Source organism: Kogia breviceps, chromosome 18, assembly GCF_026419965.1.
Source record: "Kogia breviceps isolate mKogBre1 chromosome 18, mKogBre1 haplotype 1, whole genome shotgun sequence".
In the NCBI taxonomy this organism is placed as follows: domain Eukaryota; kingdom Metazoa; phylum Chordata; class Mammalia; order Artiodactyla; family Physeteridae; genus Kogia; species Kogia breviceps.
The window spans coordinates 48,852,649-48,873,628 of record NC_081327.1 but is presented as its reverse complement, the minus strand read 5'-3'; the positions used below and the strand labels follow the sequence as shown (position 1 = coordinate 48,873,628).

Below are 20,980 nucleotides of genomic sequence, written 5' to 3'. Positions count from 1 at the left end.
TTAATATCATGTCCTGAAAACAGGTTGTCGGTATCTATTAAAAGCAGAGCAAAGGGTTGGAACCCACGTGCCTAATACCTTGGCTGGTACCAAGTGCTCCATACCTGGAAATAACAGTGAAATCACTGCTTCCGATGCTTATCAATGAGGCTGCAATATGACAGACTACTGTCACCTTTCCACATGGCTTCACTCCAACTAGATAAGTAGAGCCGGTATCAACGCTACTGAAAGCTAGGATAATTACAACACTTCACTGTCTCCAGCATCAAACTGTGTGGCTACAATCAGCTAAGCATGCGCTCTTCTCTCCCTAACATATGCATATTCCATTACCTCTGACTAATCAATCTTTCCTCTTACCCGTCGTCTCCCTGCTTTCTCAATAACCATTCTGATGTAAACCGCTGCTTGCTGTTCCTGATGACTGATCCCTTAATCATCTTTCCCAAATATATGCAAAGTATATTTCTTTGTAAATACAAAAGAAAAAGCAATCACATAAATAATTAAGATGGCTTTTCAAATGACAGTTGAGTGCAAATACGAGCTCCACTGGAAAATACTCATCAACAAACTAAATACACATCTATTAAAATGTAGGAGTCCAGACATATGAAGACAGAAAAAGAATTCATTGCAACTCCATTGGAATCATGCTGATAAACACCCTCCCTACAGCTCCTCTTTCAGCCACTTGGAGAGGTCAAGAAAAGTAAGCATCACTTTGTACTTTCATGTATGAATAAAAAATTATTACTAATAGCAGCAGCTAACATTTAATTGAACACTTAATCCCAGCAATCCCACTCTTGGGCATGTGTCTGGAGAAAACCATAATTGGAAAAGATACATGCACCCCAATGTCCACTGCAGCACTATTTACAATAGCCAAGACAGGAAGCAACCTAAATGTCCACTGACAGAGAAACGGATAAAGAAGATGTGGTACATATATACAATGGAATATTACTCAGCCATAAGGAGAATGAAATAATGCCATTTGCAACAACGTGGATGGATCTAGAGATTACCACAGTAAGTGACGTCAGTCAGAGAAAGACAAATATCATGTGATATCACTCCTATGTGGAGTATAAAAAGATGATACGAATAAACTTATTTACAAAACTGAAACAGACTCATAGACTTCAAAAACAAACTTACGGTTACCAAAGGGGAAAGGCTGGGCGGGAGGGATAAATTAGGAGTTTGGGATTAACATGTACACACGACCATATATAAAACAGATAACCTACAAGGACCTACTGTAGAGCACAGAGAACTCTACTGAATAATCTGTAATAACCTCTATGGGAAAAGAATCTGAAAAAGAATGGATACATGTATAACTAAATCACTTTGCTGTATACCTGAAACTAACACAACAATATAAATTAACTGCACTCCAATATCAAATAAACATTTTTAAAAAGCAATTATAAGTATTATTAATAGCAGCAGCTAACATTTAATTGAACACTGAATCTATCACCAGCAACATGTTAAATACACATACAGTCAATACCTTAATACTCAGAGGTGCCTGCATCTCCTGGCACAGATATTAGTATTTAGATCTTACAGATGAAGAAACTAAGGTTTGGAGAAGAAACGTGCCCAAGGTCACAGAGTGTATCTGCTCCTAATCTTTGCCAATATCATGCAGCATATTTTAGAGCCATGTTTATCAACTGGAGATGACTTGCCTCCCCAAAAGACATGTGCCCAAGAGGCATCTTGAAGACCACACTGCCTGCCTTTTCCAGACTTCTTGGAGATCTCGGTTAGACAACCCAAGAAAACACAAGAGTGGCTGAGCCGGATCCCCGCTGCACGCTCCTAGCCAATGGTGTGTCATCCTAACCAGTCGCTGCGAAGACTTGAAGTCTAGGCCAAATAAAAAGACAAGTTAGGGGCTTCCCTGGTGGCGCAGGGGTTGAGAATCCGCCTGCCGATGCAGGGGACACGGGTTCGCGCCCCAGTCCGGTAAGATCCCATGTGCCGCGGAGCGGCTGGGCCTGTGAGCCGTGGCCGCTGAGCCTGCGCGTCCGGAGCCTGCGCTCCGCAACGGGAGAGGCCACAACAGTGAGAGGCCTGCACACCGAGGAAAAAAAAAAAAAAAAAAGACAAGTTAGGAAAGCCCGTTCCTGCAGTCTTTCTCGGGGACCAAGGCTTCTCGCCAACCTCAACATACTTGGGTCCTTCCTCCCTTCTGATAGGGGGATGGATCCAAGATGCACTCTGGACCATCAGGAGGTCGCCTAATTAGGGTCGCCTAATAACACCACGGGGGCGGGGGGCGTGCACAGGCCAGCTAGCTCTCTGCCACTGCCCATATCATGCTTTACACGATAAGCAGGTTCAAGTAAGGCCTGGTACACGTGAGGCAGGCTGGGCGCTCAAAACAATCTCGTGCCCGCTTTGAACCCCCCTTCCAGCCCAGCCATGGCCCCAGACCTTTTCCTCCCCACACACACTGGTAGGTGCCTGGGTGACCGCAGACCCACCTGCTCCAGCGCTCATCAACCTCCTTCCTCCCCAGGACCAGAAGTTTTAGAGATCCAAAATTTAGAACCTATAATAAAGTAAGAGGAAGGAGGGAGCCCCACTTTCAAAAGCCCTCCGCTGGGATGCTGGAGTCTCGTCGTGGCTGTGTATAAGGTACATTTTGATAGCTAATCATCTATTGTTCTTCTCAGACGACACCTCGTGGAGATCTTCAGACTTCCGGACGGAGTGTGGGGTGTGCTAGACCTCCATAAACAGAGCGACAAAACCCCACTCCGAAAAGTACTGGGGAAAGAGTAAAAGCCACAGCACTGAGGGGATTCAGACACACCGATTTGAGTCCCAGACCCGGAGAAGGCACATGGAGTTCTCACATACAGACGGTGCTGCTGAGTAAAAGAGAATCCACTCCAGCCCCAAAATAGGAAGATGAACTTCCTGCTCAGCCAGCCATCTGGGGTCCTTGAAATACCCAGGAGAAAATCAGGCAGTTGTCCTAGAAGTAAGGGACACAAGCAAGCAATGCACTTGAGGATATGAAAGACGTAAACCACATCCTCATACGGTTACTGCTAACAACACAGGCAGGAACCTCATTTCCAGAGGTTCTGTACTTAAATATAACTGGGGGCTTATGGGCCCCCCCATCCTCCCTCCCTTTTTCATTATGCTAAATGGATTGGCCTTTGAAGAGGGTAGTTCATTTCTGCACTGTCCACATTACCCAATTTTAATTGTTTTCAATGCTTCTCTTATTTCTAACTTTGGAGCATCTAAAACATCTCAGCAGGAAGGCATTTCCCCTTGAAATAATCAGTAGCAGTAGTAATTACATATATGCTCTTAATATAATTCCATGTGGAATGTGGTGCCATTTAAGTTATATTTTACGAAAGAGCTGGATCCCCCCCACAAAGTGTCCTGAGGACTCTATAAAGGACATCTTGAATGAAAAGCGATTGCTTGGGACAATAAATAACGGACATCAGAGCAGCTTCCTCTGAGAAATATGATTAATCCTGACATTCATCACTCCAATAGCATCTAGCAATTTTCAAAGCAAAGCCTGGGACAGGTAACGCACACACACGAGGCTGGACGTGGTAGAAAAGCTGGGCCGTGGGGTGGAGGCCAGATGGACACACCGGGATCCGCCTCCACGCTCACCAGTTGTGTTTCTGAGCCTCCACTGGCTCCCCTGTGAAATGGGGAAAGGCAGGGTTTTGCATCCTCTTAAATAAGGGACACAGGGGCTTCCCTGGTGGCACAGTGGTTAAGAATCCACCTGCCAATGAAGGGGACTCAGGTTCCAGCCCTGGTCCAGGAGGAGCCCACATGCCGCGGAGCAACTAAGCCCGTGCGCCACAACTACTGAGCCTGCGCTCTACAGCCTGTGAGCCACAGCTACTGAAGCCCGCGCACCTAGACCCCGTGCTCCAAAACAAGAGAAGCCACCGCAATGAGAAGCCCTTGCACCGCAACGAAGAGTAGCCCCCGCTCGCCGCAGCTAGTGAAAGCCTGCGCGCAGCAACAAAGACCCAGCACAGACAAAAAACCTTTAATTTAAATAAATAAATAAAGGGGACACAAAAGGCCCTGACCAGGACAGGGCACATGACAGGGACGCAATAAATGGTGGCTGTTAGATGCCGGGTGGTGGACGCGAGAGTTACATTCCACTGGCTTGGAGGCAGACACGAGGGTCAGGGACGCAGCGATTTGGACAGGGCCAGAGGACAAAGAGCAGGCAGGGAGGAACTCCATTCCCAGAGCCTCGGCACGTGTGAGCCGATGCTAAGCTAAACACCCAAAGACGTCGGAGGGAGCTTTTGCTGCAACAAAAAACTTTGGATCATTGTGAGACTCTCCGGCACGGCGCCGCTGTGCTGCAGTACCTTCCAGGCTCTGTTCGTGAAGTGATTCATGCCAGATAAAGTACGGACCTCGAGAAACACAAGAAGGTGGTATCTACTAACGTGCCAGACAAAATCCCTATGCAGAGACCGGGTAAGGAAAGGCCTGGAGGAAACCAACTAGCACAGACCCAGGGTGGGGACATGGGGACAGGGCACGGGGAGGCGGTTCCACGCAGGTCGCTGAGGCAGCTTCTCACACACTCTGTACTCTGGTAACGGTGCAGTGAGGCGAAATGGTAATGACGGCTTTTGGTGCTAAACTGGAACTTCCATAATCAGAATTTAGGGGGAGTGAGGAATGTGGTCCAGTGGGGTTCACAGAGAACAAGTGAACAGACGAGAGATGATAAAAGGGTTGAGTTTCTTCAGTTTACAACCTCGAAAATCTGATGTGAACATGTGAAACTCCATGTGAGTGTAAGTTTGGTTTTCTTTCCCATTTCCTCTATTCACATCCCTGACAGCGAACACTTTCGGATAATTCTTCCTGTGGGGGCGTTGTTAGCTGGTCGTCCTCAAGTTGCCCTACGTGAGAATGAATCTACACCATGATAAATGCGGGCTTCTGACACTGACGCACAGGGACCCAGTTATGGCTTAGAAAGCAAGAAAGAAAAACTAAACGGCGGGTCTTTGAGATCATCCCGTTGAACCTTCTCTTTTAAGGACGAGGAAACGGGGGCACCAAATGGATCAAGAGACTTTCCAAAGTCCCACAGTTAATGAGGGCAGACCCAGGAACTTCTGCCCCTATGCATCAAACAAGAGTGATAATGGGATAAATCCAGATGAATCTGTCCTCATATACGATGGGAAAGGAAGACAACTTTTAAAATGCGTAGACGGGGCTTCCCGGGTGGCGCAGGGGTTGGGAGTCCGCCTGCCGATGCGGGGGACGCGGGTTCGTGCCCCGGTCCGGGAAGATCCCACGTGCCGCGGAGCGGCTGGGCCCGTGAGCCATGGCCGCTGAGCCTGCACGTCCGGAGCCTGTGCTCCGCAACGGGAGAGGCCACAACAGTGAGAGGCCCACGTACAGCGCAAAAAAAAAAAAAAAAAATGCGTAGATAAATGGGTTTGGGCATTATCTTCCAAGTCTGGTTTAAACATTAGTATCACATTGTACAAGATGGCTCTGACAATATCATAAGTGTCACTGGAATTTGATTTTTTTAGTCTAAATATGCTGTCACATGGGCAAAATTTTACGAGTTTGATACTCCCTGCTGCTCGATCCCAGGTACCGTTCTAACATTCTCGGTGGAGGCAGAAATTGGCCCGACATACTAGATGAAAACTGGAAACGGCTACCCAAGCTTCAAATCCATCTGCCGTTTGAATCGATGGGTCCACTGCGAAGATTCTGCCCTACGGTGTATTCACAAAAGCATGTATCAAGGACGCTCACTGCAGCAGAGATGAGAGTCAATTCTGGATGAAAACGTGAGAGACACTGAACTTTAAGAGAGCATCACTTGGAAAAGCAAATCAATGACCACAACCTCCGTGTCCACCAAAAAGGGAGACTGGTTAAATAATGACGGCATAAACACGAGATGGAGTATCATACAGCAGCTAAAAGCAATAAGGATGACCTCTGTGCACTGAAAAGAACAAATCCCCCCCCAGTAGTAAGCGAAAAAATATCAAGGTACATAACAGCATGTGGGTGTGCTGCGTAGTATGCACAACCTTTTTCTGGAAGAACACGCAAAAAGCAGTTAATGATATTTACCTCCCAAGAGAAGAATTGCAGAGGACTTTCACTTTTCATTTTACACACTTTATGAAGATTCAAACCATATGCATGTATTACCATTCGCTCTCTGCACATCTCTGAAGATTGCTCTATACCACCTAGTGGAGGTTATTATATTTTTTAACTTTGGAGTTAGAAAGATGCTAAGATAATTGCAAAAAAGTGGGCCCTGTTTTGTTTTGTTTTGTTTTGAATTTAACTCAAAATAATGAATCCAGTGAGATCAGGACAAGGGTTCATTTGAAATATACTGAACTTGAAATTCTGCCTGAAAAAACAGAAATAAATCTCCCTTTTCTTGATTTTCATAACTTCTCAGTCCAGAACACCGGACATTCTCTTAAACAGACCATGGTCTATTTCTTCGGATTGCAAGAAATCTTCCATGGTTTTCAGAGAATGAAGACAGTCTTGGCAAGGATTATCCAACCCCGTTCATGCGCTGCTCCAGGCACCTGACTGTCTGCCCCCACCCCCCTCCCGCCCCCGCCCCAGGGCCACTGCACAGGTCACCCCCTCTGTCCGGTTTGACCCTTCTCCCACCTTCCCCTGATCTTTCTTGAGATCTCGGCTCAGTCACCTCTTCTTGGGGACTCCAAATGTCCCCCACCTCCCTGGCATTATTCACCACTTTGGAGTGCCACATACTTTCTTAGTACCACTTTCCATCATTTCAAGTTTACACTGACGTTTACCTTTCTTTGGATTGAGCTGTCTTCCACCCTCAGCTGAAAGCTCTACTACAAGGACAGTAGCAACACCTGTTTTTCCTTAACACCAGACGCCCGGTACCTCTGACAGTGGGGCACTTCACAAATACGTGCATGAATGAATGCAGTCTGTACATCACTCCAAAGCCCGGTGACGTGTTAAAAAAAAAAAATCAATCAACCTGTGTCGCTCTGGCTCAAACGCTCTCATGTCACCACTGACTATGAGCCCCCTGGCAACCTCCTCCCCCTTCACTGCCCTCGAGCCACGCTAGGGTCCCTGCTGATCCTAGAATCCGCCAGGCACGTGGCTACCTCCTTTGCACGTGCGTAGAAAGTTATTTCCCCCTGACTTTTGCACAGCTTACTATTTTACTTCCTTCAGATCCTGGATCAAATGTCCCAGCTTTAGAGAGGTCTCTGCTGACCACCCAATCTGAAATCATCCACGCTGTCAACTTCAGGCCCCTCACTCTGCTTTACTGTCCTGCACTGCATTTATAACCTGACATTACATTAAATATTAAACTTAATTATCCCTTTATGGTCTGTTTCTCCTACCTAGAAGCCCATGAGTGCAGGTACTGTGTTTTATTCGACGCTATATCTGCGGGCCCTCAATAAATGTTTGTGCACAGGCAAACCAACAGCAACATCTGCACAGACAGAGAAGAGCAGAAAGGAAAAACCAGAGACAGGGTTAAAGCCGGCTACTCTGTCATCCTAAAAACCGTAAATAACCTCTTAGCTGCATTCGTGGCCGTCAACCACATTTTGTTTTTCTTAATAAATGAGCTGAATGAGTAAACATTCTCAAACCTCTGACTAATAAAGCAGATGACACTGACAATGAACTATAAACAAACTATAAAAGGGCCTGCTTGTCCTTTCATTCAAAAAATAAACAAAGTGAATATGACTTTAAAAATAAAGAAAACATTATTCCAAGAGCAATAAACTTTATGAACTGTACTAAAACCTCCATGTGTTTATCCCAGCATGTATATTTGACAATGAAAAAAAACCAGGACTTCCTGGGGGCGCAGCGGTTAAGAATCCGCCTGCCGATGCAGGGGACACGGATTCGATCCCTGGTCCAGAAAGATCCCACATGCCGCGGAGCAACTAAGCCCGTGCGCCACAACTACTGAGCCTGCGCTCTAGAGCCTCCTCGCCACGCGCCACAACTACTGAGGCCACGTGCCACAACTACTGAAGCCCACATGCCTAGAGACCAGTGTGCTCCGCAGCAAGAGAAGCCACCACAATGAGAAGCCCGCGCACAGCAACGAAGAGTAACCCCCGCTCAGCGCGACTAGACAAAGCCCGCATGCAGCAACGAAGACCCAATGCAGCCAAAAATAAATAAATAAAAATTAATTAATTATTAAAAAAAAAAAAAAATCAAGCACTCACTTACCCATTCTCCTAAAATGCGTGACACGGCTTCATTGGCTCTTGTCATGTTCCTGCAGGCCAGGATCACATGTGCACCATGGAGGGCAAAAGTTTTGGCGGTTTCAAACCCTACGGTGTAAAGGGAAATCAAATTTAGAAAACAAATGCAAAGCACTGAGTCATACCGAATGGCCTTTATTGAGCGCCCAACGCATTACCCTAGTGGTTCTCGACCAGACTCGATTTTGCCCCCTAGAAGATATTTGCAAATAACTTGAGACCTTTTTTCAGTAGTCACAGTTTGGGGTGGCGTGCTACTGGTATCTAGTGGGTAAAGGCCAGGCACACTACAAAATATCCTACAACGCACAGGACAGCCCCCTCGGCAAAGAATCATCTGGCTCAAGTATCTACAGTGTTGAGGTTCACCAAACCTGCCCCAGGAACAAAGTGATTTCAAAGGTGAAAGACAAGCCATAGAAGAGCTCACAGCATAGCCAGCCTTTGAACCACTGCTTAATAACAACCAAATCGTGTGATCAGTATAAAGAGTAAGGATATATAAAGATTTAGACATGGTCACTGCCCTCAAAGAGTCTACAGTCTAATAAGAGAAAACAAACCTGGAAAGTAAAACAACAAGTTGTTAAGTCCCTGACAATGCGCTCTGCACTATTTCCAGCACTTCTGCTTCCGGCAATGGCAACAGGTTTCCTAGACCCACCCTCCCACTAAGAACAATTTAAAAAGCTGGACAAAACAACACACACACACACACACACACACACACACACACACACACACACACCCTCTTTGAAGGCATCAAAGGAACACTATGCTTGAGAATTTGGGGGGCCAACATCTGGAAAGGCTGAAAAGCCAAGAGAGGTGAGCCAGCATTTGGTGCTTCTATACCCAGTGAAAACACCCTTCAAAAATAAAGGTGAACAAAATTCTTGACAAACAAAAGCTGAGGGAATATATCACCAGCACGTCTACACTAGAGGAAATACTAAAGAATGCTCTTCAGATAGGAGGAAAATGACCCTAGATAGAAATCTCTAGATGTGGAAAATGACAGAGTAACACACAGGGTAAATAGATGAAAATATCTAAATGATAATAGTAATAGTTTGTAAATTTTACAATACCTAGTGAGCACTACTATACTGATAATAATGACATAAACCTAGGAGGTAAGTACTTGGTATTAAAATATTCTAAGACCCTTGCATTGTCCAGGAAGTGATAAAGTACTAATCTGTATGAGACCTTCATAAGTCAAAAATATAATCTCTACAATTACCACTGAGAGATGTACTCTCTACCATTACCACTGAGAGAACAGTAAAATAATACAAATTTAGCCAGTTAATACAAAGGGGAAAAAGAATAATTTTTTTTAAAAAAGGCAAGAAGAAAAAGGAATGTAGGGTTTCCCTGGTGGCGCAGTGGTTGAGAATCCATCTGCCGATGCAGGGGACACGGGTTCGTGCCCCGGTCCCGAAGATCCCACATGCCGCGGAGCGGCTGGGCCGGTGAGCCATGGCCGCTGAGCCTGCGCGTCCGGAGCCTGTGCTCCGCAAAGGGAGAGTCCACAACAGTGAGAGGCCCGCGTACCGCCAAAAAAAAAAAAAAAAAAGGCACCGTAAAACAAGTTTGATAAATAGAAAGCCAATAATAAAGTGGTATATATAACCCCAAATATATCTGTAATTACATTCAAGTGGACTAAAACCTGCAATCAAAAGACAAAGACTGTCAGACTGAATAAAACACACATTACAATATGCTCCTTACAAAAGTGTGTATGTTATGTTTTATATCCTTAAACATAAGGATAAAGAAAATTAAAAGAATGGGAAAAGATATACCATGTAAACATGAACCCAAAGAACTACTGTAAGAGAAAAAACTGAATATTTCTAAGTTCTAATCCATAAGGAATATGTGACAATTCTAAATTTATACACATACACACATGTCAAAAGTTGACAGGATCAAGAGCAGAAACAGAGAAGTTCATAATCAGAGTGGAAGATTTTAACATATCAGTAACATAAAAATGTCGATAAACAGGAAACAATAGAAGATCTGAAAGTAACTGATAAACTGGAAATAACTGAATATACTTAAACATTGAACACAACAGCAAAATGTATATTCAAGTACTTAAAGAGTATTTACCAAAATTGAACATGAGCAGGGCCAGAAGTCTCAACAAATTTCAAAAGATTAAAATTGTAAAATATGCCCTTGACCACAGCAGAATAAAATTAGACATCAATACAAGATCCTAGAAAATTCCCTTATCTGGAAACTAAGCAACACATTTCTAAATAAGAAATTGTGACTCCAAACATTACAATGAAAATCAGAAAATATTTTAAACTGAATTATTACAAAAATTCTACACATCAAAACTTACAGAACACAGCTAAAGCCATGGATAAAGGACAATCTACGGCCCTAAATACATATATTAGAACAGAAAAGGAACTCAGCATCTATTAAAGTAAGAAAAATTTTAAAGCAGCTAATTACCTAAAGAAAGCAGAAGGAAGGTAATGAAAATACAGACACTCACAAAAATAAAACAAACATAAAATACAGAGGAACAAAGAATCCCAAAGTCATTTCCTTGAAAAAACTAATAAAATTGAAACAGGGCTAGCGAGAAAGATGGAGAGCGTGTGCAAGCAAGCACCAGGACACACACTTGAGTGTACAAGTGAGCACGCAGATGGCAGATAGCAGGGGAGAATAAAAGGACATCACTACAGATCCTATTAAAAAGACACGATGGGGGCTTCCCTGGTGGGGCAGTGGTTAAGAATCCGCCTGCCAATGCAGGGGACACGGGCTCGAGCCCTGGTCCGGGAAGATCGCACATGCCGCGGGGCAACTAAGCCCGTGCACCACAACTACTGAGCCCACGTGCCACAACTACTGAAGCCCACGTGCCTAGAGCCCATGCTCCACAACAAGAGAAGCCACTGCAATGAGAAGCCCACACACCACAACAAACAGTAGTTCCCGCTCACCGCAACTAGACAAAGCCCGCGTGCAGCAACGAAGACCCAACGCAGCCAAAAATTTTTTAATTAAAAAAAAAATTTTTTAAGTAAAAATAAAAAGATATGATGAACAACTTTATACCAATAAATTTAAGATATAGGTTAAAAAAGACAAATTCCCAGAAAGACACCACTTAAAAATTGCTGCAAGGAGAGAAAGAACTGAAAAAAATTTTTATTTTTATTTTATTTTTTATTTATTTTAATCTTTATTTTAATCTTTATTTTTAAAGAAAATTCTCAAAATGAAAACTCTGGATCCATTTGTCTTGAACAGTAAAGTCTACCAAACGTTTAAGAAAAACAAAAACGCCAACCTTACACCAACTCTTCCACAGAATAGAAAAAGAAGAAAAACTCAACTATTTTATAAGGCTTGAACTCATTAGTCATTAGGGAAATGCAAATTAAAGATACAGGGAGGTAATACTGCATACCCACTACTACAATGGCTAAAATTTTTTTAGAAATTAAAAATAATCATAAATAATGACCACAGCAAATGTTGGCAAAGGTGGGGAGCAACTAGAACTCTTAGACATTACGGATGTGAAAAGAGAAAGGAGGAGAGGGGAGGGGAGGGGAGAGGAGGGGAGGGGAGGGGAGAGGAGGGGAGGGGAGGGGAGAGGAGAGGAGGGGAGGGGAGGATCTAATTTCAGAGCTTGAACATCACCCCATTGTTCTAAAGTGTAAAATACCACATCTTGTAAGCTACGTGGGAAATCATACAGCGTACACTGCAACAACAAAGCGATCAATTCTACTAGAGAAGGCAGCAATGTAATTCAGCCAAAGCCATGTCAAATGATCATAGATTACTGCTTCCAAGATAATGTTAATATGTATGAACAATCAGAGAATCATTATCTTACTGAGACTGCCATGTGAAAGACTCAAGCAAAGGTCATGCATTCATATCACTTCCATATATCTAATCTTCACGGAGGCCAGTCTATTTATATAAACTAGTTCTCAAGGGAAGCCAGCAGAGCATAGCGGAAAACTCAAACTCGGGAGTCTGACACATATGTGTTGACCCAGCTCCAGCTATTTATACGCTATCAGACCTAAGGCTGTGCCTTTAACCCATCAGAAACTCAGTCATTTTTCTTAAAATGGGGAGTGAATAGTAAACATACACTAGGAACCTAACATAAACGCAGTAGGTGGGAAAACAAATGTTAGTTCCCAATCCTTTCCAAAATCCAGTTCAGTGCAAAGTCCTGATTTATATGAACTAACAAATATAGTACAGCCATCACGACTGAAAAAAACTCTCTCCTAGGTCTGCTCCCAACAGCAACCCATGAGCTAACTGCTTTGAACACCAACCAGAATCTAAAGAAATTAGCTACAAGATCTACCACTCCATTTGTCTGAGTACTGGCTTAAGAACACACTTGAACTTTGTTTATGCCGAGCACTATATCCCAAGATATTCACTTACCATTATCTAAGGATTACCTTCTATACTTGACTCTGAGGTAAAAATAATTACAGACAAAATTTCACACCTGAAATACTGCACATCTCAGTCTGTTTGCCTCCTCCTCTTTGGTGTCTGTACTAAAAGGTGCTCGGAGCTGTATCTTCAAGGCAAGAAACAATAACCTGAAATCTACTCATTTGGGTCCATGATGCCAATTTCACCCCTTATCCCCGGCGGGCAAAAGGCACCCAGATCCTTTGGGGAAAGAGAGAGAAGTAAGACACCAGGTTTTGTAGCCCAGCTGTTCCAAAACTGGATGGGTGCGGGCGTGGGACAAAATCTTGCTGACTGATGTGCTACATCAATCAAGCTAATGAAACGCTGACAGCCATATGGAGGTGGAGCGTGAAGGGGCCCAAAACGACTTCACTTGCCATCACAGGACTTTGCACACCCGGATCCTGTAGAAAATGATGGACTCTGTGTCCCTACAAAATTTCCAGGTCAGGACAACCATCAGACATATTTCTCATCACATTTTCATCCAAGAGTGTTTAAAAAAAAAAAAAAAAAGTCACACAAGGCAGTGGGGGAGGATGGTGGATGCGATGCCTCGTCATTCATTAGCAAACATATTTTTTTTTTTTGGTGGTACGTGGGCCTCTCACTGCTGTGGCCTCTCCCGTTGCGGAGCACAGGCTCCAGACGCGCAGGCTCAGCGGCCACGGCTCACGGGCTCAGCCGCTCCGCGGCACGTGGGTTCCTCCCGGACCGGGGCACGAACCCGTGTCCCCTGCATCGGCAGGCGGGCTCTCAACCACTGCGCCACCAGGGAAGCCCAGCAAACATATTTTTAATGGACTGAAAAAACATCAATACAACGCAGGGCCAGGCAGGCCCCGGGGCTTTATTTATCTAATTTACCAGGACAACCCTCGCAAAGTCCTTAGAATCCATGCTTTTTTTCCATCTCTAGGGCTTAGGACTAACCCCCCAGTAAGATTCAACAAATAACTGCCAAAGAAACGAATGTCCTTACAGGGTGCTAACAGGCTACAGTTCCGGACTGTTTTAAAACAGCCCAAGTTGTTTCAAACAGTACTGATGGCCCTCGAACTTCCTTTTAAACAACGAATAAATACTGGAATCCTGCAAAGATACTGCTCACTGCAGTTCTGAATGACACTACCTAGAAATCTGTGAGGGAAAAGGGCATGCCCCTTTGCTATCACAATTTATTTTCCCAGACAAACTCGCTAAGTCACGACATTGCACCTGACAAAATAACCTACGGCAAAGGACCTTTTCTTACCAAAAAGAGCACATGTGACGCTATGGCAGCACCAGGCCGCGGGCACCACTCTGCACCCTCTCTCCTTTAGGTATAACTCCTGACCGTAGCTATGGCTCAACCCTCTGTCCCTGTGTCGTGTAACATTACGCTCCGAGCCTCACGTCTATCTTCCTTTATCTAAGCCATGCGTTACACACTGCCAGCCGACTTTGAACAGCTGCAAGGGACAACTCTGTCTTGTTACCCTGTACAGCTGCCTTTGGAGCAAAAGCAAGCGGGGATATTTCAAAAGATGATGGTTCAACATGAAGAACAGTAACACTTTTATAGTAAACCGTATCTCTTGAGTGTGGAGTTTTATAAATTAAAAAAAAAAGTTTAATAATGCTACCTACTGCTAAAATCCAGGAAAAGCCCAAGAGAACAGCATCCCTCACTCCCATAATAACGCAGCTGATGACCAGTTTAATTAGCTAAATGTAGTAGTGCTGAGCCAATACTGCACCGTGCCAAAGTTTGCACAAACTAATGAAGGCAGTGGTTTACTAAATTTAATAACCTGATTCATCTTATAAAAAATTAACTGTATGACAACGTTTAAATTGAACCAGCTTCACGGCATGGAGGTGGCAAGAGTGCATCGGAGGAATATTTAAAACTAATAATATAAAGAAAATAATGGAAGACGTTTTAAAACAATGGGCATCACCGGTTTTCCAGCACTTGTTACATCTGATCCAATCAGGAAAACCAACTGGCCGTGGAGATTCAATATTTCCCTGACTTGGGTTTCAAGCTTTGCATACAAACATTAAAGTACCAGAAACGGGAAAACATACCCCCCAAAATATTAAATGCCTGCTTATCTTACCCTAGGTCTCCGTGTCTAGTGTAGAGGTTACACACTGGTAATCGCAGCGTTCACCAAGCCCACAGACTTGTTTCCTTTGGCCCACGTTTTGGCTCCCTCCTCCATTTTTCTCTCTCCGTCCCGCCTTCCTTCCTAGCACAAATTACTTGCCAGCACCCAAAAACTGGGGCGATTATATACCCAAACTCCAGAGAAGTCGGATTAGATGTCCAACTTCTCTGTAAAAGCTTACAGCTGGAACATACCGGGCCCCCAATTCCACTTGGTGACCAGCAGGTGGGCTGAGGAGCCCCTGCAGCCTAGACACGGGGTTTAGGCTCTCCTTTTGGCCACGGTCGCCACCCCCGACGCTGGCGTCACCTGCCAGGCTACTGTGGGCCTCTGATGCTCAGACACACATCATAAGGGCAAGATCCCTGCTAGAGACAACGGCTCAAGCCTGATCACGCAACTGCCTCGGTCAGAATCCTCACGTGTGATCTGCCACATCTCAAAGAAGGCTTCACACCGACGTGCTTGAGATTTTTTTTTTTTTTTAAGGCGTGTCAAACCCCACTCTGTCAAGCACAAGAAGGCCAGGATGCTACAAATGCCTGGAGGAAATGGCAGCAAGTGCTCAGCTTTGCCCAGGGAAATATAACGGTAATGATGCAGGGACCTGCAGGGATGTGGCTCTGTGGTACCAGTTCCTTTTCCCACCTACCCTGCATTTCCCAAATGTCCCTGAGTGGTCACAGAAACTCTGGACCTAGAACTACTTTGGGACCGAAGGGCATAAAAATGAACTGGTCAAGCAAAAAAGAGACTGGATGCATATGGCAAAACAAGATCAAGGACTGGCAAGAATTTAGGCACAGAGTCGTACTATATGAATTATCACTGTTACTGCTGTTACCGTTGTTGTTGTTATTTAATCCGTTTAAGATACCTCTGGTGGTCATGCAGAAGATGGACTGCCTGAAGATACTGAAGCCTTGTAATCAGCCAGCAGGGATGAGATACCTTCTTATGCTGAACAGCTAAGGGGAAAATTAGAAAACCACTGGGAAGCAGAAAGCCTGAATCTAAGTCTGAGGCAGTATCCAAGGTCTCCAGGGATGCCATCCGTGCCAAGGGTGAGGTTGGCAATTGGTTTACCCAGACAGGGAATCCGGGGAGGGGTGGGTTTGGGCCTGGTGATAGAAGGGGATAGAACAGTGGCCACACCCAATGAGACTCACAGGCAGGTCGGATAGATGGGGACGGAGTCACAGAACCCCCAGGCACACAGAACATCAAGGTGGGAAGCCAGGCCCCAAAGATACTAACAAAGTTCCCGCTGAAGTCGGAGCTAAGAACGAGGCCATTTCTCTCCAGTGCTTGGAAGGTTCCTTCTGGTTTGAGTTTTTTAATTTTCCCCAAATTGTGGATTTACTTGGGCAGTGTCCCCATTTACTGTAAATTATGGTTTTAATTATCATTTTTATTAAGATGCCCAAAGGAGTTGGGGCTTACAACACAGTAATTTCTAATGGGTTGTTATTATTAACTTATAATTGTGAAGCAGTGGAGACAAATGTTACTTGTAACTGTACCCAATTAAAAGGCCACATGGGCTTCCCTGGTGGCGCAGTGGTTAGGAGTCCACCTGCCAATGCAGGGGACACGGTCCGGAAAGATCCCACGTGCCGCGGAGCAACTAAGCCCATGCGCCACAACTACTGAGCCTGCACGCTAGAGCCCGTGAGCCACAACTACTGAGCCCACGTGCCACAACTACTGAAGCCTGAGCACATAGAGCCCGTGCTCCGCAACAGGAGAAGCCACCGCAAGGAGAAGCCCATGCACTGCAACAAAGAGTAGCCCCCGCTCGCCGCAACTAGAGAGAGCCTGCACACAGCAACAAAGACCCAACGCAACCAAAAATAAATAAATAAGTAGATTTAAAAAGTAAAAGGCCACAGAGATGGTGATTTCTCCCCTCTGCACCATCATCACCCCACCTCCCACCCCTAGAACATACCACTAAAGCAACCTGTAAGAACCAATCAACAAGTTGTAAAATCCTCCAGCACAAGGCATCTCCCTCCCTGGAGATCAACTGACACGTACAGAGCAAGAAGATGAGCCTAATGTCTTTCATCCTGAGTTAGATCTTGGGACATTTCAAATTTGGGGACAATGTTTGTGTTATAAACCACTAGCTTTAAGGATGCGAGTTTCACCCACATTCTCCTATGAGTATCAACACAAGGACCTTACTTTCCTAACTGATCCGATTAATGTAAACAAAGTTCTGATGATACGACACTGACCACGATACTGAAATCTGATGCTCCAAGGGCATTTCCCATGAAATTCGAGGATATGCAGTCACTACAACTCTAAGATCAATACCACAAAGGCAACGACCAGACAATCCAAAGACTTAAGAGATTGTGCTCAGCGAACACTAACCACAGCTTCCAACTCGTACGCAATTACAGACACAGCTATGTACAAGTACCACAGAGGGGCCCCTCCACACCCCTGATAACAGAAATAAGATCCTAAATATAAATATTTACCAAAGAAAGATGCCAATTCAAGCAATGAGAATAGAGGATCGGGAAATGCAGTATCTTTCTGAAACATCGACAGGCTGCGTTTATGGGCTCTGGGCAGTAGAACGCGGACACCATAATGTTTTGTAAAGCTCTATTATAAATTCCAGCTGACTGCCCGGGATCTCTCAAGAGGCAAGACTGACCCCAGGCTGCCCACCAGTGCCGCCACTGAGCTGGCTGAATTAAGTTCTCCCCTGACCTGCCAGTAACAGTCCAGATTCCAGTGTGTTAGGAATCACAGTGAGAAAAGTACCCAAAGATTACAATTAACATGGTGCTAGGCAACCCAGAGAAGACAGATTCTGTAAGGGCAACTAAATCCAGCGGTATTCGTGTCAGTAAGGGCGTGGGGGCAACACGCAACCTCACAGATGAACAGGGGAGGGGCTGCGGAGTGGAATATAAAACGGCTCAACATCTTTGGGGGCAACTGGACTATATCCAACTGTTCATGGACATGCCCTTTCGCCCAATTATTCCATAGCCAGAAATGCAGCCTATAAATATACTTGCCCACGTGAGCAAAAAATGTGAGAGGAATATTTCAATCAGCGTTGTTTGTAACAGCCAACAACCTAGAATCAACCTAAACTGTCCATCAATTAGCTGAAATAAACTGATGGCACGCACAGAAAAGAACGAGGTGAAACGAGATGGAGACAAGAAAACACATCCATGTTCTGTCATTAAGAAAAAAGAGAGGGCTTCTGGTGGCGCAGTGGTTGAGAGTCCGCCTGCCGATGCGGGGGACACGGGTTCGTGCCCCGGTCCGGGAGGATCCCACGTGCCGCGGAGCGGCTGGGCCCGTGAGCCGTGGCCGCTGCGCCTGCGCGTCCGGAGCCTGTGCTCCGCAACGGGAGAGGCCACAGCACTGAGAGGCCCGCGTACCGCAAAAAAAATAAAAAATAATAATATTTGAAAAAAAAGAAATCAAAGTACAGATTAGCCAGCAAGTATGATCCCAGGGGTGAAACAAGAAGAGGGGACGTACATGCTTAAATATGCTTTAACATTGATAATTTCAGCAAAAGAGCTATTATTGGTCAGGGGCAAGGAAGCCTTATTTTCCATCTGATAACATCTATCCTGTTTCCAGTTTTAGCAAGTGCGTGCGTGCATGCGTGTTAGGGTAAGAAACTCAAAATTAAATACTGAATGGTATCTAGCAGATCATTTCTAAGCCTTTATAAACTTTAATACAGAGAAATCAAGGCAAGGGAGAAAGGAAAAAAGGAAAACCGATTCCCGTTCCAAATGCTCTATTTTCAGAGAAGACTGTAGACAGAAGGTGAGGAGGAGGACCCGGGGGTGTGTTACTACATGCTGACCACTGAGCCAGGTGCTTTATGAGACACTTTATCTAATCGAAGGCACACTTCACAAAAACCCTATGAAGCACCACTGTCCTCATCTCACAGATGAGAAAACCTACAATCCCAGGAGTTAAGAGGACTCACTGAGATCAGAGGGCAAAAATGGAGAAGGGTCCCCAAGTGGTGTAGCCTGAGCTCAAGGCAGGGGGGCCCTCAAACCACCACACTCACCATCGGAGTTCCAGGCACATACTAGGAGCTCCCCGAGGGCAGGAAAAACCAATTTGGAACACGGCTCACCCGGCCCAACTGTCTGCTAACTCTATGTGTTAAATATGACTTAGAGAGTTTGATACATGTTTTTTTTTGTTGTTTTTTTTTTTTGCGGTACGCGGGCCTCTCACTATCGTGGCCTCTCCCGCTGCGGAGCACAGGCTCCGGACGCGCAGGCGCAGCGGCCACGGCTCACGGGCCCAGCCGCTCCGCGGCATGTGGGATCCTCCCGGACCGGGGCACGAACCCGCGTCCCCTGAATCGGCAGGCGGACCCTCAACCACTGCGCCACCGGGAAGCCCGATACATGTTCTTTGTGGCTGTTATGAGGTATGTTTACATTTGTAGCATTCGCATAACGTAAGCTAAACTAAGCAACTGTCCTTCTGAAAGAGAGAAAAATGGTCCAAATGCCGTGAGCCTCAGTGTCAACAGTCTACCAATGCTTATTTCTTGTCTGTTACCACGTCGAGACAAAGAATGGAGGCCTCGTCAGCTACTCTGTTACATAAAAGTACTTACTCTATGGAATCTGTCCCCACACCGTGAGGCATTATCAAATTATCTTCTCTCTTATTTAATATTTCATCATGGGGCTCAGAATTCACACCATCCTTCCCTTTCACAAATGCTTCTCTGTGTAAGGCCTATGAGACGGGAAAACTAATCCACAGAAATAAAGTTTCTCTCCACGTTCTCCAAGGTCAGTAACTTAAAAGTATGGACTTAATTTAACCCTGCCTCTATGCTTTCAACCAATGACTTGTTTTACAAGGGACAATCTTAACACCATGGCCGTTCTAAGTTATGCTCAAATTTTTTCTTTAATCTCTAAAAGGGTTCAGTGCCAAACTTGAAAGGACTATCCTTACTAAAATCAAAGATAAAGACCACCCCTTAAAAGAAGAAAGTCATACCACGTTGGATTTTTTAACAAAGCGCACAGCATTTTTAGAAATTTGGCCCAGGTCCTTAGCAAGAAAAAAATAGGATGAAACAGAAGAAGCAAAAACAAAGGCTTCCCAGTAAAAAAAAAAAATTTTTTAATCTAGTTTATTGGACAGAGAGACCACTATGTATTAAAAGGTCCCAACAAGATAAAGCTTCTTTCACTCACTGTCATTAACAAAGGAAAGAATACAGTGGCTCTGTAATTCCAAACCCAACATATGCTGCTCTGTTCAAGTTTACGTTCTTCGGAAGGCAAGCCTTTTTCTGCAACTAACAAATCATACACCACACACACACACACACACACACACACACACACACACACACACACACACACACACACACACACACACACACACACCCTATGGTGTCAACCTTTTCTAATTCGCACTCACAGCCGTATCTACTAAGAGAACCAAAGTGTTTCTACATGGGTAGGAGTGGAAAGATTTACCTTGAAGTTTGGCGTTTTTTACTTTGATGGATGAATTTATAGCCACTTCAAGAGGAGAAGAGAACCCAGCTCTGACTTCACAAGCACACCTGTATTATATTACCCAGTGGTTCACTGTTTTCACAGCTGGGCCAGGATTTCCTTTCACGACGGCAGCGCTGTTACTCTGTCCTCTGCTCAAGACAAGGTTCTTTATGATTTAGAGCAAACAGGGCAACCACGTAGGTTCTGCACCCGCACTTGTCCAAAGAGAGATCCCTTTCTTTTACCTTCTTAACGACCAAAGCAGCCATGATCGGTCTGTCTACCAACATATTTTCCACTCCTGTCAATTAAGAAGTGGTCAGGATGGAACTGTTTTTAAAAAAAAAAAAAAAAAAAAAAAAAAAAAAACTCCTCTAGTCCACTGAGAACTTCCAGAAACGAAAAGCCTGCTCCAGCC

General features: G+C 44.8%; 1 protein-coding gene across 4 annotated transcripts in view; it reads right to left on the bottom strand.

Annotated features, from left to right (window-relative positions):
- The window catches only part of WWOX (WW domain containing oxidoreductase), a 964,720-nt gene that overhangs the window by 898,612 nt on the left and 45,128 nt on the right, over positions 1 to 20,980 (bottom strand). For all 4 annotated transcript variants that reach the window (XM_059045971.2, XM_059045973.2, XM_067020400.1 and 1 more), the window contains exon 5: positions 8,314 to 8,420. In XM_059045971.2, coding sequence (XP_058901954.1) covers positions 8,314 to 8,420 — 107 coding nt within the window. The remainder of the gene's footprint in view (positions 1 to 8,313; positions 8,421 to 20,980) is intronic.